The 21,067-nt window shown below is 39.4% G+C and overlaps 1 protein-coding gene across 6 annotated transcripts in view; it reads right to left on the reverse strand.

Annotated features, from left to right (window-relative positions):
- Positions 1–21,067, reverse strand: part of CAMTA1 (calmodulin binding transcription activator 1) — a 2,488,613-nt gene that overhangs the window by 2,137,184 nt on the left and 330,362 nt on the right. For all 6 annotated transcript variants that reach the window (XM_069240215.1, XM_069240212.1, XM_069240214.1 and 3 more), the window contains exon 2: positions 3,090–3,225. In XM_069240215.1, the coding sequence (XP_069096316.1) occupies positions 3,090–3,209 (120 nt within the window). In that variant the 5' untranslated portion in view covers positions 3,210–3,225. The remainder of the gene's footprint in view (positions 1–3,089; positions 3,226–21,067) is intronic.

A 21,067-nucleotide genomic window follows, 5' to 3' on the forward strand; every position in this document is an offset into this window, starting at 1 on the left:
AGCAGCATTTTTAACACCTGCATAGAGCAGACATTAAAGGGAGGCTCCCATTGTTTTCGATGGGCTTCAATGTGCTTTGCAGGATTAGTGTCAACATTTTTGGAGCTAATCCTGCAAAGTGCCAAATTAGTGTCAGATATTTTGACGCTACTTCCCCATCTACCGCTATGGTGCACGGTATGTTAATTACGGTGCACACATGGTGGCGTTATGGGGGCGCTAAGGGCCGCAAGAAAGTGGCACTGCATTGGATGCAGTGCCACTTTTCTAAGATTTGGTCCTTAATCTCCCTGTGCCTACAATTTAGCGCCTTGAGACCCTCTCAGGTGGTTTGTCATGCTTTACAAATCCTGGATTTATATATCTTTTTATTTAATTATTTCAATTCGGATAGTTTCAACACCCAGTATAAGGTTGATAATGTCAAACAGGTCAATATACACTTGTTGAATATGAAAGGATTGACCCTGTGCTGATCTTATATTTATTGGTTTGTCAGCTAATATAATTCATATTGGATCCATGGACAAACTAGAATAGATATTTTTTGCTGAGCCTACAACAATATTTTATGTAGCCTATTAAGTCACATTCCGTACTTCACAATAGATGCATGGAATAACATGAGTTTACACTGCTACATATTTAGCATACTAGATGGCCAACCCCTTTTAGATGTTATTTAATTTAAATACATTTTAGTGTGCATTCCTTATTTGCATTTGTTTAATCAAACATGGCTTGCAAATGCACAAGTATCACACACAGATTTATTTTTCATTATTATACTGATATGTGACAGAGATTTTAGATTAGTAAGAAAACAGTTATTCAGAAAATGGCTTAACAGTTTATTGTATTTGCTGGAAAAAGTTTACTTCTAGTTGCAGTCAAGTAGGATGACTGTAGTAAATTCTATTTACAGTGCAATTAATGGGCCATAGCAAACTGTACATACATTTATTCTGAACAGGGATGCCGATCTTTCTAATGCCTTGTTTACCTCAACTAGTACTCCCTAAAAAGGCAATCTAAGCAATATTACAAGGAAACATAGTTGCATCACAATCATGCTTGAAATGGTTTCTCTCATTCTGTTGACATTAAATTATAAAGTAATGTTAGCTTTATCCATGGTTTGTGAAACAACAATCTAATGTCAGAGTCTATCTATGACTTTGTATTAGTTTGGCTTCTTGCAGTCTATCTGTGCTTCCTGTAGAGTGTTTATTGTTTTAGTTAGTAGAAGGGCCAGATATTCGTCTCGCCTACATATTAAGATGCAGTATAGAATAAAGCAGGTTTAGCCATCTTTTAACATTTGAGGTAATTATCTTCTCAAGTGATTTCAGATGGCACAGAGTGTCGCAATAGCAGTCCTTTCTCTAACATGGCTCTACTGCCAAGGGTGGTATGAATTAACCTTGGCACTGTTTGGGATATATTCGGACATCGTTACCCACTGGTTTATGGATTCCGATCTCAAAATGTGATACATAATAGTAGCAATTCTTATGGTATTTATCATTGTAGAATAATTATTAACTTAACACAATACTTGCTGCTCTATTCTGAATGGTTTGCAGTTGCTTAGCTTTTTGAGGAACCCTATGATACATGAGCTGTGGGAAGTCCTGTCCTTTTTTATCATTTCCATAGTGAAACAAAAACTTTAAATACCTTGTCATTCGACTATACATCATTTCATAATTGCAATATCTCACATTCTGTGCTCACAAGTTTACAGGTATAATACAAGTGCAGAACCTGCAACATGAACAAGAGTTGCTGAGGGTAGGCAGGCTTTATGAAACTATTTCTGTTTTTCTATTTTTTTTAGAATAATGTTTGCTATTTTTATTTTCTTAAAGCACACTTTCGTGTCAGACCTGGGAAAAAGACCCAGATAAGGAACATTTCATTTTCATTTTAGTACCATTCAGACAATTCTGAGCACCAACCACAATCAGGAGGTACAATTATAATCACATGTGAACATAAGCAATAGACACATTAATGGGAAGCGCTCTTAGGAACGGTTTTAGTGGACACTTTAGGAATATTAAATCTGCCACAGGAGTGGATGACATGAGCTAATTAAGTGCATTCAAATGCTGTCACAGAATGAAAAGAGAAAGAGGGGTGTAAATCAAGCAAAAAAAGATTTAGGGATGATTTTGCACACCTCAAGCTAATGCTGGTTCACCAATGTGCAGGAATGGAATATTATAAATGTAAATGTCAATTAAGATAGCAGTAAATTCCACTAAGATAGACTTCACATCATAAGTCTGCAGTTAGAAGTGGAAAATGTGTGTTCAATGGGGAGCAGCAGGCAGTGGCCAATGGAAATATTTCTAACACTGATTCCTAACTTTGTAGGCATTCCATAACAATTCCCTTTTGTAAGTCAAATTATAAAACATATCCAGAAAGTGCATGATTGCTGCCTGGAAGTCCTCACACAGATGCATTTTTAGTGGCTACATGAGAAGAGAATACTCAACAGAAAAAACGAATGTCCTCTGGCGAACTAAAGAGAAAAAATATGTTAAGGTGCATAGACATTTATGAATACATGTAAACTCGTGGATTTCCAACAGGGAAATTCCTCCAGTTTAAGGTTGAATGCAAACACATAAAGCTGTAATTTTCACGTGTTTATGTGTGCATAATTTGGGATTTAAAAAATCGATTACAAGTGGTAAATAAAATCAAATTGTAGAAGAAATCTTTGAGGGGTAGTTTGGCATATTTTTAAAGTGTCTTAAAGTTTGATTATAATTTAAATTTAGAGAAAATGAAGCCGTTCAAAGAAATGCATGAATTGTAGGGCCTGAGCATAAAGGCAATCGCAGTATAGCATTTAGAGTATGTGAGGGTCAGTGTACTAGTTAAGAAACGAAGGATCAGTGCTGCTGCTTTTTGCTAAACTATGCATATAGGCACATTTACATTGCTTATTGAAGGGATAATAGGAACAGAACACAAAAATCGTATTCTACATTACGAATTGATCATCAAATGAGTTTAATACTAAACTGAAAAGTTAATGTTATCGCTGAAAAGCAAATAAAATCCTGCCCTACCTCTACTCCCTGCACCTTCAGCTTCATATGATCTTCTCTTGTTGTCTTTCCATCTTTCCGCTTTTTCCAGCAATATCCATCTTTCCTGTATTTAACCTTCTTCCTGTTGTACAGGATCATAGAACCATTCTGTGGCCTGAAAGCAAGACAGTTAAATCACCAACGAGAAGACAATAAAAACATTTATGAAGAAAGTAATGGGGGACCAGTAAAAGTTGCAACATAAAGCACAATAAGCCTGTCTCCAATTGGCAGATCATCATTTTTCAGAGTTTATAGCCACTCACTGGCAATGGTTTACAACACGCACAAATGTACTTGTGTACTTGCTGCCTAATGAATTAAATGTGTCTGTGATAAACGTAGATATCTTCTAAGCAATGCCATGTGCATCAGTGGTGTTCTGGATTTGCAGTTTACTAAAGATCAGGGAAGGCAAAGAGCAAAAATGAAGTGCTATTATGAATTGTTTGCTACTAGATTGTAGAACTGTCAGTAAACACATAACAGAGTATGCTTAACTAATAGTCCTTTATTTATAACACATAAAGCAAAACCAAAAAACACATTCTATTGCCAATATGAAAAACATGAACAATAGACTAAAGGGTGAAACTACACTTGAATTAAGTACTTGCCACAAAGGAGATCAGCAGAGAACAACCAAAAGGAGAGAAAATAAAGGGCAATTTTGGTAATGTAGGTCCTGATCAGTGGAACAGCAGACAAACCACCAAACTTACTGTTAACGTTTTATATGACACATATTTCGTTTTCAAACGAGAATAAAACGAATTGCAAATAGTGATACATTGTTCAGTGGCAATTTCAAGAATTATGACAACAGCACACATTCTGCTGTCAGTCTCTTGACCCTTCTACACATATATTCCTATTTCCTGGAAGTTGTTCCACCATGGTCCCCAGATACTTTGCTTCTTACATGCTTCTTCAGGCATTCCCTGTCCTTGCATGCTGGGACTAAGGAGACAGAATAATAGCCTATCTATCAGAGCCATTCGCTGTAGGCTGGAGTACTTACAGGCTGGCTTTAAAAGGCCAGGGCTGCTCCTGGTACCTCTGTTACTTACCCCATCTCCTGGAGGTGAATGGCAGCAGGCCTGGGGAGGTTTCCAGAGGGAAAGAAAGAGAGGGAAGGAGGGGAAATTTCCCCCGTGGGCATACCATTAACCTATAGATTCTGGAGAACCCTCTCTGGCCAAGGGTTCCATGGTTAATTTGGACTTCAGTGGTATAATTTCAGGGAAGGGTGTGAGGTCTGGCTGATGCATCTTGTAATTGCAAATAGTAATATACTCAGGACGTATGTAATACAAATTCCTCAGCCTCTCATATGACTTGACTTCCACACGACTTTGAGTTTCAAAACCCTGATTAGATATTAGGACCATGATTCATTTAATCTTGTCATGTTTTTGAGCCATGTTCCATGCCTTAAGGAGGTTTTGTGTGTGAGTGTACTGCACCGCCCTATCGACTTCGGGATCTGCACCAGGACTCCAGTGGGATTCTACTGACTGAAAGAAGTGAGTGTGGAGTATGCGTGCTGTAGAGCAGGTCCAGTACCCTGAACCCTTCAAAGAGGTTATTGTCAAGTTTATGGAGAGGATCCCCCTCCGACTCCAAACAACCAGTCATATAAGGGGATCAGTTGAGCTGCATATTAATAAAGTTGAATGTTCATCACTACCAGACCAATGTCATGTAGTGACTTTACACATTTAATAAACAACACCTTCGGCTGACAACTTTCATGTGGTGACTGTTAACATTTGCTGTATAACATCATTAGATGACCACCAGCCGACAGGAAGGTTTGATGAGAGCCCTCCAGTCCTTTGAAGTGGTGGGGTCGAATCTCATATGGGTAATTTTGCAGTATACACAGTAGTCGGGAAAGTGAGATAATTTTAAATGATGGGCTTTTACCCCAAATGAAGAGTGGCAGAGCGTCACATGCCTGCATGTCTATCAATACCATGCCTATGAGAGGGCCTATTTTCAAGCCCCTATATGGGGTCAGTTGAAATAAACAGGCATAAATATTTGAAGCAGTCACCAGCAGTTTGAAACTTGGCATGCCACCGAGTTATATGGCAATCACCCTGGATCAGCACACATGTGGACTTACTTATCTTTGAGCGCCGATGCATCCCCATAGACTTAGAGTTTGTATAAGTCTTGGCCCAGACCACTCTGACTTCTGCATATAGAGGAGCATATCATCCACACTGAACGAGACCCAATCTTCAAAATCCCACCACATGAATCCCCAAACCTATTTACTGATTTTCCTAAATACACATACTCGAAGATGAATTAAAGGTTTTGTTTGCTGAGAGCCCAAGACCTTTTGAGCTCTACTGAAAGCCTTGCTTCAATTTATCACAAGGGAATTTTCACTACGATAAACTGATAAGGCACGAAGAGCACATGAAAGACCAATCGGAGTGTTGTCACATAGGGATGTGTAGCAAACCTAGTATATCTCAATAATGCCTATAAATCCCAGTTTGGTAGGAATGGCTCAGTGAGATTCGAATTTCTGAATGGGTCCAAAACTTACAAAACATGCCCACACGATTATGTGGATATGCGAACATATTATAGCCCAGTGGTAAAGCCAGGTTCAATAAGTCACAATGTATGTAACATAAAATCCTTATTCCAAAGATGGCCTTGTCAAATGCAGAGGGCCAAATTAATAAATTCATGAAATATCAAAGGAGATTGTCCCATAATTGAATGCTTAGCCATCCAGACAGAGCAAAAGTACCGTAAGTAGTGGAGGCGTTTCAGATGGAAAGCTGTTTTCAGCATTTACGTACAAGCAACTTCAATTTGAATGGCGAGTTGCAAAGCATCTCTTAACTATGCACGTAAATTAATGCTACTATTGTACCCATGCAGCAGTAATACTGGACCCCCACGGTGGTTTAGTGATACTTACCCTTGTTTGCAAGTACCCCTGTTCTAGATGCAAGTTTTAGCAGGTCTGGCAATTAGTCATCCCAGAACATTGCTACAAATGCAGATATCCTAATAATGCGGCCATTTGCTCACCCGCACACATAAATCTGTAGCAAATGCAGTGGCAGGGATTACATTTTTTTGACAATAAATAATACCACCAAAAACCCTCTGATGGTGCCATCTATTCAGGGCAGACAGGAAAGAACAATTTCACAAATTTACTGTGCTTCATTAGTCGCAGTAATTTGGCTTTAGTGTGCCATGCTATAAAGCAATACAACAACTTACACCATTAGCAGAAGCAGCACCTATAAATTAATTACATACTAAGTCCCGCTTGGCAATATTAGATATGGGAAGCTGATCAAAGCTGCAAAAGTTGAGAATATTATGCAAACAAGTGATATAAAACCAGGGCTACAATGTACAGACCATAAGCAAAAGGCCAGGACTGGAGATGGTACTGTATGCATTCTTTAAGCACAGGCAAATTTGATGTTTCTTAATGAGTCTCATGTCCGTGACTGCAAGTCAGATCGAAGGGTTTGAAAGAGTTTACTGTCTCAAATGACACTGTTCCCAAACAACAAAGGTCTTCTCAATTGTTAGCTTTTTTTAAAGCGAAAAAGACAAGACTGCATTGCTAATTACTGTAGGTCAGCTAGCTAACATTGAGAAGGCACTCATACATTATTAAACCAATTCTTTTGACTATAGAGTTTCAGTAAATGGACAACAATCCATTATTTTGATGAAAGATGACATGAATTAGTCTTCACAACTGTGTTTTAGGATAGTAATACAGACCTTGTACAGCCACAACAATTTTGTGCTGGACTGAGCCAGTGGTCTAACAAAGGCACCCACACCACCGCGGTGCGGGAGGACCCCCGAACTCCAGGGGGCCCCCTCAGCACAGTATCCCGGCCTGAGAGCTTCTGACTGAGTGTGAAAGGGAGGCCCACTCCATGTTCTTTGCATGGGAGCCCCCTCAAGGTTTGTTGCGCCACTGGACCGAGCCTCAGAAAAAGCTACTTGCCATGTATTATGCAGCAGGACTGACTTCCCTGAGCCTCTTCACTACTCATAGGATGCTGTCACTTACTGCAATGAGCACTTCAACAACCACTCCACCTTACACTGGTATATAGAAAATCTTCTGAATATTTTGAGTAGAAACATTTAACATATTACTGTGGGGTTGGGCCCTTTCTCACTGTTAAGCTGCATTGATTGCATTGCTACAATACTGTATTGAGTGTGTATGAAAATATACTTCGATGCCTTTCCCTAAATATAAGGATCTCTTAATCAGGTGTTGGATAAGACTTTAAGAAGGGTATGCCAAGGTAATGAGGGTTAGCTGGATGTTTCCACCGGCGGGCAGAAAATAAAAGCAGCACAGTGAATTCTTTCAAATAGGGACTTCTGCGATGTGCTGGGGATACTCAGTTTCAATATTCAATGAGGAGTATATTTATTGTGCATTGATTTTTTATTTTATTTTTCGATTTTAGTTTACCACGCTGAGCTCATTAACAGAGATATTGTTTTATGTTACTTTTGTCTATTTTTTTGTCTACTTGGAACCTATTCATATAAAATAGGATTTTTAAACATTTAGAACTGGTCTTCCCAATGCCCTAACATATACATATTAACTCAAATTTAACTTCTTGTTTGGCAAAGCACCGAATGTACGCCATATTAACTTTCACAAAATATAAAGAAACAAGTTGATGGAGTTCTCTGTGTCGAATTTTCCTGGGAGAGGTTGCAAATCCCTTCTCTTATGTACACTGCATAACGTAATTGTTCCTTGTTTTTTATTTGCAAACGAGTGTAAGATGGTCAAACAAGATTAGGTGAAGCCTTTCGCAAAGCGTAAATCGAAGTACCCAGTCTCATTAAGATGGCAGCATATCAGGGCTGTTAGATGTGGAAAACAGCAGGTCTTATTTTGTATATCTTCATACAAAGAAAGGCAATTTTAACCCAATCTAAATTGCTCCAATAATTCATCGTCTCTTTGTTGGAAAAAAAGTGTAGAAGGTATGACATTGGTGCTTATCTCCTACACACACTGGCAGCACTGTGAGGAATATATTGATGGTTACAGCAAAAGGGTATGTAGATCACCAAATCTGATAGAAGGCCTGAAAATACTCAATTATAAGGCTCAACCTTATTGTTGCTAAGGTTTCCATTGGAAACTTTTATTCAGCCTTTTGTTTTGCCTAAAATGTTTTTGCAAAGTTGGTCTGATCTAGGAAACCTTCAATTTTTAAGAAATGGAAAGCCTGTATTTGGCCACAGTGGCACTTTTAAGCATACTAGGCAAATTAGAACAATCACACCTTGGAAAGGAGAGATATACAAATATATCAGGTTGTATTTTTTGTTTCATATGCCGGTGATTCTCACATTAATCTACGTAAAGTAAGGTCTGTACTACATTTATTCAACTAACTGGTATTTTGTCATTTTAAATAGCAGATAGTAAATACCTGATGATGTGTGTGAGGTCTAAACAAGGATTACCTAAATACAATGCTTTCAAAAATACATATCGATGTTACATGTTTAGCTACCTTTATTCAGCAAACAATATTTTATTTTTAAAACTCATTATTTACAAACATTGTTAAACCAATGAATTGTGCTTAAACACCCTTAGAAGGTAGTTAGATTAGTTAAGCAGATTACAGCTGGAAATAGGAAGCCTAGAAACAAGTTTCTCTGTCTGATAGCTTGCTCACTATTTATAGCACTATTTATTACCTAATTGTGAAAATCTCTTTGAATAATCAAACCAAATAATTGGTTTTGACCAATTTCCCTACAGTTTAGAGAACATGAGCTATAAACAGAACCCAAATATTTGAGCAGTCAACTGTAAATTATTCAGGCGTGGCTCGCGGGAGGGAAAAGGGGAGGGGGCGCATGGCGGGTTGGGTGGGGGAGACCAGAAAAATTAAAATTGAAATAAAGTAAAACTTATCATTTTCCCATGCAGTGCCACCCGCTCTGCTCTCCTCCGTCTTGCTGCAGGCACAGGCAATTCTAATGTTGCTCAGGACAGCGTTAGAATTGGTTGGGAGAGCCCAACCAGGGCGCTCCCAGGCAGGTTGGGAGCCTCTGCCTGGTCTTTCCAACTTGGCAACACAGTGCAGGTTGGAGAGACTCTACTTCGCATGTATGTTTGGCCGGCCTGAGAAAGCCGGCCAAACATACATGAGCATTGAGGGGGCTCTGCTCCCGTCACACCCGTGGCCCGTCCACTTTTATAGTGAAAACATAAAAAACTGAGTTTTTATGTTTTCACTATAAAAGTTTTGCAGCTCCTGCTGCTGGCGGGAGGGGTGGTGGGGAAGGGGGTTTTTACTTCTCCAGTGCCAAGAGAAGTTATCAAGTCCCAAAGTCCGAACAAAACATGCATTTTAGAGACTAAGGGTCAGATGTATCAAAGAGTTTTGTCCATTCTGTGTCTGTGGGTAAATGTGTTCGTACCTTAAATTAATTGTTTTCAAGTCCCCATCTGCTAATTGACATATATAACCCTTTGTATACAATTACATTTAATTTACTGCATTTCATAAAAAATTTCCTGTTTTCAAAAAATCACGTTTTTGTTTCACACTAATCAAATGAAGCCTTGAATGTAAAACGTGCTTAATCTGTGCAGTGGCTAAGTACGGGTATGAGGCTTCTGATGACATTTACAAACATTTTTGGGTCCATTACGACTTTAGTTATAATTCCAATTTGTGCTCCTAACAGACGATTGCAGCAAAATCGGGATTACGAGTAATACCGAAACATCCATTACCAGTTATTTTCAACCTGGACATTTCACCAGCTGAAATCGGGTGAACTGTGCATTGGTGAAGCAGGGAAAAATGACAAAACATGCAGAAACATAGATTCTTGCATGTTATTCTCCATTTCCAATGGGTAGACTACTAATTCTTGATATTCATGCAACAATCAATATTAGTCTGCCTAAAGATGGCTCTAGCAATGTTTTCCCAAGAGAAGATCTGTCAGAATGGAAGGGAAGAACTTTTCCTCATTGTATTGGACAATTTAATCAAGCAGTTGAAACAGTAAGGCAGGCCCCTAGCCAGGCTCGGACTGGCACAAACAATAGGCCCCGGCACCAAGATAAAAGTGGCCTCTATTAGTAATCCAGATAGCTAAAAAAGTGGCCCACATTTGAAAATTAGGTTATTTTTGAACATGTAATGAATCTCTGTATGGATGTTTTACTATGTATGGGAGACTGCATGCATTAATGTTAGCACCAGGAAATTTAGCAGTAAAAACCGGCCCACCTGGCCATAAACCAGCCCACAAACAGCCAAACGGCCCACACACTGACATGTCAGACCACATTGGATTATTTTCCACAATTTAGTCAACACACACTAACATCCCCACCACAAAATATGATACTCAAACGGACCTCTGATATAAAATTGAAATTCCTAGATTATTATCATATATTATTATCTTAATAATATATGAGTTGAGATCTGTGGACTTGCAGTGTGCTGAAACAAAATACGTAGGGTCAGAAGAAAGTGGCGCATCAGTTCTGATGTGCCACTTTTCTTGCGCCACCCCTGCCCCACCTAAAGACACCATGGCTGCTCCAAAATTTACAATATGGCACATCATGGTGCTCGTTTCCACAATGGCATCATAATTTATGACACTATGGTGGCACTTTGCTAGATTAGCACCATAGATTATTACATTAGTGCAGCAAAGGGCTAGTGAGGCCCATAGGCCTCGAGCAGGCATTCAAAATGATAGAAAAAATGCTGCAGTGAAATCTTGTAGATTTTATTGCACCAATTTATGCGACCTCCCTGGGTGGGAATGCCCCTCTTGTATATTACACCTGGTGCAGTTATAATGTGGCGCAAGGGGTTACAAAGTGGAGCAATGCTAGCATTGCACCACTTTGTAAGTTTGGCGAAGGAGAATGGCCTCCTTAACGCTCCATTAGCGTAAAACAAATTATGCTAGTGTGCTGTTAAGAGATGGTAGAGCCTCGAAAATCTGGCCCTTACTGCTTCAAACATAGATGGTATCCAGTCATCTGTTTCCAAAATATATATGTCTCTATAGGTTTTATTAACTACCATAGGATTGTGCATGTACACTTTTAAAATCGCTTTACACTACGGATGCGCAAAGAATGCCAATTTCTTACTGGCCTAAACATTATTGAGGTATTCCTAAAGCATGAGACCAAAGGTTGAGTTTTTTTTTTTTTAAATAACCTTAACCCTCAAATAGAATTAAAGTCCCGTCATAACATGTTACCTTTTATTACTTTTTACTGCAGGCTTCTATGGAAAATCCAAAATGGACAGGCATTCATTAAATCCTTGTTGCATGATGTAAATCATGGAGGCTACCTCTTTTCCATGAACAACAGGCTCTCAAACTGCTACTAAATGAGAAATAGAACACCCTGATTCCTGGGTGTATCGTTCACATTATCCTTATCTTTTAATAAAACAGCTACAGTTCTTTTCTCGCAGCAATGAGTCGAGTGAATGTACAGCTTGCCTAAACTATCACACACTGAGACCGAGAACATGCCGAGAGTTGAGTGCATATTGCATAAAAGGGTGGATTCCCTTATGCGCCACAGCCCTGAAAATGCAAAAGTCCATAAGACGGAGATTGCACTGAAATTGTAAAGGTTCATCAGTGACTCAGATTGGTGACTGGAATCCTCATTTGTTCACAAACATTCTTTCAGAGGCGCGTTCCAGTGATGATTGGAATTCTTCGCCTGCTGACATAAACTACCTTCCAACCGTTAGAAAACACCTAAAAACAACCCCGGATGACTTCCATGAACTAAGGTATCCCACTCTGACCCTCAATCAGTTGCGCATCCTGCGGCCTAATGACTGCCGTCTGCTGTTGGCCACTGTCGCTGTCATGACTGTAACTTATCTGACATGTTTGCAGCAGTCATTGCTATATTTGTCAGGTGGCTGCAGGTGGTAGGTACCAGCTATCATTTCTGGAGGGTGGGGAATATTTGTCATCATCAAACTTTGCACCAAAGTACAAAGGGGATGGAAACAGAGGAAGAGAAAGACAGGAAAACTGTGACAATGGGAAAATGCAGGGCTGCACAGGAACATCAAGAGTGAGCTAAAGGGACAAAAACTGTAGGTGGGAGAAAGAAGCATGAGGTAGAATCAACTCTAGACAGCCATTCTGCAACCTAAACATTTGACAGAACTGACAGCAGGCATCTTTGAAAAACATTTGGTCTCTATACTTTTTTTATTTTTTTATTTTTTTTAAAGTAAGCACTGCCTTTATCTCGTGTACTTTAAGCTGAGTTGTATCTAAACCACACAAGTACACCGTAGTACGATGTAGAACTGTTAAATAAATCAATATCCTTTTATATAAAACAATGTTTCTTCTCTCTGACATCTTCTCCAAGCCACCTAAAATATTTTGTCCCTTGTTCACCAATTATTTTAGTTTTTAAGTTAACAATTAGAAGAATTGTTCTGAAATGTTATTACAAATCAATCAGCAAGACCATTTATAGGACAGGCATGCCTTCGTCTCCACATAGCAGAAAGCCATGTAATATTTCCTTAGTAAATTACAACAGACAACAGAGTTAATGGACCCCCTCGCTCATGTTAATGAAGCGCTGCCCTTTCACTGACATCACTTAGCGCAAATATGAAAATCAGATGCTAGGGCAATGCATCAAGCTTTAAAATATGAAAGAAAAGTAATTAAGAACGAAAACGCACACACTAATGAATGAACAAACCTTCTCTACAGCTAGGACAAAGCTGGCTTCTCCTTTGCAACTCTGGAGCTATTCACCAACCTTGTAAACTGTGCCGCCGCGATTATGAGGTCAACAGAGCCCCTTTGTGATTTACACCCTGGCTTTCCCTCTAGGGGCATCTATTATGCATAGCGCAATCTTGTCGGTTTCAAATCAGGCATCTGTAATATGATTTTTATGCACAGCAGGTTCACAAGAACTTTCTGGGTGGTAATATATAGATGATATGTCCGAGTTGGTATGGCAATGCAGTGCTTTTCTTCTCACACAAAGGGAAGCCATGCATCCCTTCACACTCTGTGAAAACGCGTATGCGATTACTGTGCAAGAGTATCCTAAGTCAACTTAATTCAATATATAAGGGATAAAGTATCTCCTGCAGTACATTATGAGGATATTGCAAGTCATTGAGAGTTCCACAGCCATACAGAGGAATGAGGCTGAAGACGCGTTCCTTTATGAGGTTATGAAACTTTGAGGTGACCTGTGATATCATTGTCATGTATGCACAGGGTACTTTTTCCCATATAATACATGGTCACACTAACACCTTTCCCCCAAACCACTTAAAATCTTGGAGCATAGCTCTTACATATGAAAGATAGGGCATGTTTGCAAACATGAAGAATAAAAATAAAGCCTCTAGTGCAAAATTGAACACATAAAAAAAAAATGTAACACATTTGCTGCAAAGAGATACCAGAAACACTTCAATACAAGTCTGTTTTTTTTAAGAGTTGCAGTAGCTCGGAATGTGTAGAAACAATCTGAAAACTTCTAGCTTTTCTCTAACTAAAGAGTGCCAGAAATAAACATGCTCTCCACCTTGTAAACTAGAAAAACAGAGCAGAAGAAGGAGAAGCAACATTCGGTTTTCAATGCGAAACAACTACTTCAATTTTGACCCAAGACCTGATCTGCCTTTCACCTCGGCTGCTGGCTCTAGCAGAAGGCATTGCGATGTCGGAACGATTGTAATAACTTATAATAGTCGAGTTCTGATGTCTTGTCTTTATAATCAGTGACTGGGTGCATTACTAGTAGCCGATTATAAAGAAATTAGAGACAGGGAAATATACAGGGATTACAGAATACCACGTATTATAAAGTGGTTAAACCCACACAGGACAACAAGATGCTAAAAACCAGAGTACCCTAAATACTATGGTGTGTTATGGTACGATTTGGTACGGGCATTTAAACAGCATTTACTACACTTGATGAGGTGTAGTAGTACTTTATGAACTTAGTAATAGCTAAGTCAGAAAAGATGAGTTTCAACACACTTGGGACAATTGTTTAATGTCTTTGTTCTTGCCCACCTACCTTTGTGTCAGTGCTCAACCGCTTAATCCTCCTAGATTGTTTGATTCTGCGCCTATGGTAATTGGAGCGCTGCTGTGAATGAGTCTCACTAACTGAGCTTCACACACTGTAAGCTTCTGAAAAAAGGATTTTGGGTGATATCCGCCAGTGCCCATCTTTTGAAATAGGATCTGCTGATGTGCAGCTATGGTACGACACTCTGTGCTATTAACATGAAAACACGCGTGCTAACTGGGCAAGGAAGGATACTCTCTGCCTCTGGCTGGTGTGTGTGCAGAGGTGGTCTGCCAAAATGTATCTTGTATATGTTAGTTATGGCCTGTGCAGCTTTATAAGTATGTCTGGGTAAAATTTAAATAAAGGTGGTGTAATTTATATAATTTATGCTACTTCGTTTTATGCTTGTTATGCAGAATTCCGAAAATTATTCCATTAGGCCATCTTGCATAATTACACTGCCATTTGCACCAAAAGCATAGCACAGGAGTTAAGAAACAACACAAACAACCAGAAAACAAGTGGCTTTGATTTTCAGCATTTGTGATTTTCACACTAAGCTTTAGCGCTAAGTGACAGATTTACATTTTGCATAATTATGTGGAATTTCATGTAATTGTCCAAAACGTCACATAGTTACTTGAAAAGCAAATTAAGTGAATTCTGTGCCCTACTTATAACTTTATAGAGCATCCAAAAATACCCCTTTTCCTTTTGATAATCCTGTAAGACTATAGTGCTTAACTGTAATTACACTTTGTGTGAAAACTATGCAAAACACTAATTTTAGATCAGCTCGATATAGAAAATATGATTAACGTGACTTTTTCTATGTTATTTGTACTGGTCCCAAGTACAAATAAAATATCCATTTGGCCCATTTGCATACCAACATATACTTAATTTGTTTGCACTATTTTTCTAGGACAGTATTAGTAAGATATGTATTTTGAACTGTCCAGCATGGCCCAATAAACTACACTGCTGGCCTGGTTTCATCCCAGGAAGCATGAAGTAACTCAGACTAACACATACAATTCATACCACAAAACGAATGGAGACGTGCGCCCTTATTGCATTAAACGAATTGAAGGCATTTGACACTCTGGAATTGGGGTAAAAGTTGGTGGTACTGGAGGGCATGCAATATGGTTACTATGTTTTAAGCTACTATACATGGAACCTACAGCAAGAACCGGAGGAACTGTCTGTTAAAAAGGTAATACACGCAGGGCTGTTCTCAATTCCATTTGCTATTTGCCATCAGAATGGAGCATTTTGCATTAACTCTTAGAGAGAAATTATATGGCTGGAGGATAAAAGTGAATATAGATAATCACATAATGTTGATTAACGCTGATGGCACCCTGGTGCATTTTAACCACCTTCGCGAGCAAGCCCCTCTGCTGTTACAGGAGTTATACAATCCTGGGGGCAATGCCAACCCAAATGGGATACATCAATGATGTTTACATTCGGAGGCCTAGTGGGTCAGGCAGCAAAGTACCTTCCAGTCTTGGAGATTACAGGGAAAACAAAAAAAATCAGTTCCTTAGGAATTTAGGTGACACACAGCAGAAAATGTATAGTCCATTAATATAGGCAAGGAGAGGGACTGACCTCGTGGATTCACTTTTGGAACTCCCTCCCATTATCAAATATGGTGCGTACCACTCAAGCAAAGATGGTTTTCTACCTATATGCCTATAAGTTTCACAAAGCACAGTGAGTCCTATCCAGATGGAGACATTCACAGATTAAGATTGGTCATTAATGCCTCTTGTATTAGTTAGGAAAAGAGGCAGAGTCAAAATATAAACACTGAAGTTGAATTGGGAAGAAGAGGGCCTCGCGCTTCTGGACTTACAACTTTGCAATATGGTGATCTGCAGTATTGGGCCCCAAGGACACCAGAGGCAAAATATTTCAGTTGCTACAATTGGGGTGCAATACGTTCTGATTGTCCTGGCATCTTTTACCCAGATTTGTCACAGTAGGCCCCTGAAGATTCATTTTATGACTCCCTATGCCCATGTCTGCATGTTCCTTTATCACTGTAAGTTTGGCCCGCATCTGAGGCTCATATTGCGTGTCCTAGTAGGAGAGCTTGCCTTTCATGTCATTGTGCAACCCTGATCCAGTGTGAGTGCCTTTTGAAATAGATCAAATTCCCATTGGATTAAACATGGATCTCATCATCGTACAAGAGACCATTGTCTAAGGGGGTTATTACAACTTTGGAGGAGGTGTTAATCCGTCCCAAAAGTGACGGATATACCACCAGCCGTATTACGAGTTCCATAGGATATAATGGACTCGTAATACGGCTGGTGGTATATCCGTCACTTTACCGTCACTTTTGGGACGGATTAACACTTCCTCCAAAGTTGTAATAACCCCCTAAGTGTCCTATTAGTGGACAAGAAATAGTGATTGCAGCTTGTGGCTGGTAGTTTGCAAGGGCTGTTTACACCCTTCCTGGCTGGTATAGATCACCTAAGGCAGTCAGTATGCCTACTGTCTTTCATAGTGTCAGTGGTTGACCTCAAGTGCTACACCAAGGGCATGGACCAATTTCCCCAGAGTTTACCCTCAGTCTATTCATGAACTGTAAATGAAACTCAAATATTTGAGTAGTCAGGTGAAAATGATTACCTGACCAGTGTCAAGAGCAGCTTCCAAGTCCCACACTCCAAACAAAACATGCTTATTAAATTTTACTGATAAAAAATCATTGGTTTTCTAACCCCTCCAACACCACTCCAAAAACCAATCGTATGTTCAGGACTCTGGTTCTACACTTTCCTTCGGTTCATCAGATGCATTGGTTTTACCATGATGCAAGCAGCATCTGAGCACATTTACATAATTTCTCAAGCCATTAAGCGGCTCAAGACCATGGCATCTGGAATTATGTGGCAAGGGAGCGACAAATTATTGTCAGTTTAGTGTATTATGCAGCAAGAAAAGGCAAGTTGTGTGCCACAATGGAGCACATTCTGTTGCAGTGTAATTCTCCCAGTTTGTAATTTTAACACATTAATTCTGTCTAGCAGAAATGTTCACATCATTAGCATCATTTTAACACCTGAACACAACAACCAGCAACCGAAACTGCAAGTGAAATGTGATATATTAACCATTACAAAAGGGCTTCCACTGTGTAACATGGAGTGTGGCACCTTTTGACGTATTTGTGCTAAAACTATTTTTTGATGAAGTATTCACATTATGCAGTAAGTGGTGGATTCTTTAACGAGTAAATCAATAAATACTTGCAAACGCCGTGGTTGCTGAATCACACAATTCTAGTAGCCCTGACACACACACACACAAAACAAGTTGTGCTAGCATTCAGCAAGAATAAACATGACCACCATCAACCGAACCGAGGTCAGCGAGTCAAAGTCTAAACTCATCAACGGTATTTAGATAAAAAAAAGTGAAAACATGATAGTATCTGAAAAGTAGATTACTGGTTTGCACCATCTATAGTATGGTTGGCTATCCATTTATGGAAGATGGTTCATTGAATTCAGCATATGATGCTAAGATCCCCACAGGATGCAATCCTATTACAGCTGCTCAGCTTCACGAGTTTGATAACATGAATACAAAAGAATTTGAGCACTAATGTCGCCTATCATTTACAGTGCTTTGGAGCTGCACACAATTAATCACAATCGTTCATTTAAAATGATCTACTTATATCCTCCAATAAGAACCCTCATTGTATTGAACAGCAAAGGCATATGAGCAATAAATGTCTAAACATTGCATAAATAAGCTGTTGGATTTAGTTTCATAACAAACATGTTCATAAAACAATGATGACCCATATTCATAGTTGATCTTTTATTGGATATAAGATTTATCTTTTCCTGAGCAAGGTTAAATAAGAAAGGATTTTAGAAGATCATTCTGGAGGGTATCATTAATCAAGGAGCTGGACAGGCCAATAAAGAACCATGTTTTACTCGTGCATACTCCTATACAGCTCTTCCTACCGAACGCTCATCAACTAGGTCAGCGTAAGTTGGGCGCAGAGGAAGCTATTAAGCGTTTCCGCTGGCACATGATGTAGATGAGGATTTATAAATGCATCTGTCCGCCCAAGCGTTTATGCTCTGAAGTGCTATAGATGTACAGGTAAGTCAGAAGGTACTTGCTTTCTCTCAGTATTTTCTCAGATATAGAAAATAGGAATTTACGGTTTTTAAAGCTCTAAGTTGTGCGTTTTTCGGTCCTTGATCAATTTCCCTGCAATTCCTTAAGGACTATTTTGTTTCAGGAAGCAACCATGGTGCTCATCCTTTTGAACACTAAGACCTTCTACTGACCAAATTAAAGTCAGCCGTTCCCAAATAAATAACTGTAATACAAGCTCACAGCCATTCCAGAGATGAAATATGTCCTTGACAGATTAAATGAATTCTCATTCACATCCTCTCTTTCCATTCAAGTAATCTGCAAGTGTTCCCTGATTTAAAAGTCTGCCATTCTCAATTTCAGGCCTTCCGTTATGAAATTCCCTACTACTATAATTTAAGATCATGTATCGAAGTACTTCAGTCCAGAAAGCCATATTTTTCTACAATACATACGTGCTTCTCACTAGGACTTTCCTCCAGATTCTTTTAGGAGCTTCAGTGTTGATGTGTAGGCTGATAAGCTGCACTGTTTCTAAAGATCCACTGTGTAGTCACTAGGCTGCTGTGAAATCACGCTCCACCACCATGGGGGATCCTATTCAAACTGAATAATTAATCAGTGCTAAAAATAGTAAAGTCCCAGCTTAAATCAAGATAGCACTATAATCTTCTTTGCTATAAAACCGTCAAAGAACCTGGAAAAACTGGCCAGCATATGGACGATTTCACTTCTGAAAGTAATATCTAAGATTTTAGAAACAAATTTGGAGAGTAGCCATAAAATACTTTATGGTGCAACATGTCTGTTCAGAGTATCTTCAGCTAGGCTCTATTACGGGTATGGTCTGGAGTCCACATGATCCTTGTTCTGGGCAACCTGAGGACCAAGTTTGATCAGGGCAGCGTTCACACCACTTGGGCCTCGAATTTGAGTGTCTCGTTGATTTCTGACATACCTGAAAAGACTTATTCTCATAACTCTTTCAGCTGAATTTAATGCAGCCATCGTTTAATTATTCTAGGGTTTTACATTGAGCTGAGATGGGGAAGCTCTACTTGTGCCGATATCTTCCTCCCTGCTGCATTGGTGTAGTTTAGTGTCATTGGATCTATGTACTGCAGACCAACATATGGTTCCTCACAGTGTACCCCATTAGAGATCGTTAACACCCCCTGTTCTCTTCAATGTCTATGTTTAGTCACTAACTACTCTGATCTGTTTCTCTAGCTAACTTCGGTCTGTGTAGTAGATAACCAGATAATACTCTTAATTTTCTGTTGGATATCTGGAACTGGATGGATAAGTTTGAACTATATGGACAGTCAAAACCTGAAGTCAAATGCAGAGAAGACCGAGGTTATGGTGGTTTCAAATAGCTTCTTGCTTCAGGCCCCTGGTGCATTATGGGTGTCCAACTCATGAGGTCTGTACTGCTACCTCTTGCTTCTTGTTGAATCAGTATGTCGTCTTTAGCTGAAAATTGTGACGAAAACTGCAAGTGCTTTGTCAAAAAAGACCAGATAACAGCAATAAATCAGTTTGTTAAATCCCATTTAATCTGAATAGATCTCCAAGCCAAATGAACTAACCATGGGCTATTCACAACACTGCAGAAAGGTTGGGAACGGGAGCTCTTAATTTCAGATATTCCACTGCATCCGCATCAGGAAACTGTATTGGCATTTAGCCATGAAAACAGATTGCACTGAAAGCCCGTGTTTGCCACATAAGTCAAATGATTTTAAAAAAACATTCTGTTTCCTAAATGAGAAACAGAGTCTACTAGCTAAGCCTTGCATCTTGGCTCAACTTGTGGTCCCTCATAACGAAAGGCAATGGAAAAGAGGCAAGTCTTCTCTGACACTGTGCCAACCCTTCGGAATTCCTTCATGCCTTATGTAAACAGTGAAAGTGATCAATTCCTACCACAAGGACCTGTGTCCTTTCCAGAAAGGCAAGAAACATTACCTTTTCCAGTGTAGGTATTTTTTTTTCCATCAGGCTATTTAGTCCTCCTGCCCGGAAAGATGATGGTAAACATTTGCTCTAAAAATGCCGTTGGGACAACTTAACAATGTTAAGTTTAGTAAAACTCCGCACAACGAATAAAACAATGAAACCACACTCCCTTAACGTCTTGTATAAATGATATACGTTGTTGTTTGAGAAACAAACTTTGATTTTTCTCCTGTGAAAGAAAAACTGTTTTGGGATGTCATCAAAATGCGCTTGGGCATCATAAGTCAATGTAACTATGAATTTAGCATGATCAGGCATTTAGGACCACAGGAACATTTTAGGCCCACCTCTGGGAGATATCTGGTGTAAAGTAAACAGTGTCCTGCGGGAGAGTCCGATTGTATCGAATGCAGACCTCCCATCCAGTAGCAACAGAGGGTGCACAAGTGCAGATAGAAAGGATGTTTTCATGGATGGCATTTAGGGGCCGCCAGGCTTCACAGCTGCAACCCCTGACTTGCCCCTAGCGACCCCTGGCACTGCCTTTGTGACCCCTGGCCTCAGAGGTTGAAAAAACCAGTGCGAGACACACAAGGGCGGCCCCACTTGCCTTGTTTTTGTCAAATCTTTATTACACTGAGACTGAAGAATATTTTATTATTCTCAATTAGTATAATTAAGAATGATTTACAATCTGCTG

The sequence above is a fragment of the Pleurodeles waltl genome, chromosome 6 (genome assembly GCF_031143425.1).
Source record: "Pleurodeles waltl isolate 20211129_DDA chromosome 6, aPleWal1.hap1.20221129, whole genome shotgun sequence".
Lineage (NCBI taxonomy): Eukaryota > Metazoa > Chordata > Amphibia > Caudata > Salamandridae > Pleurodeles > Pleurodeles waltl.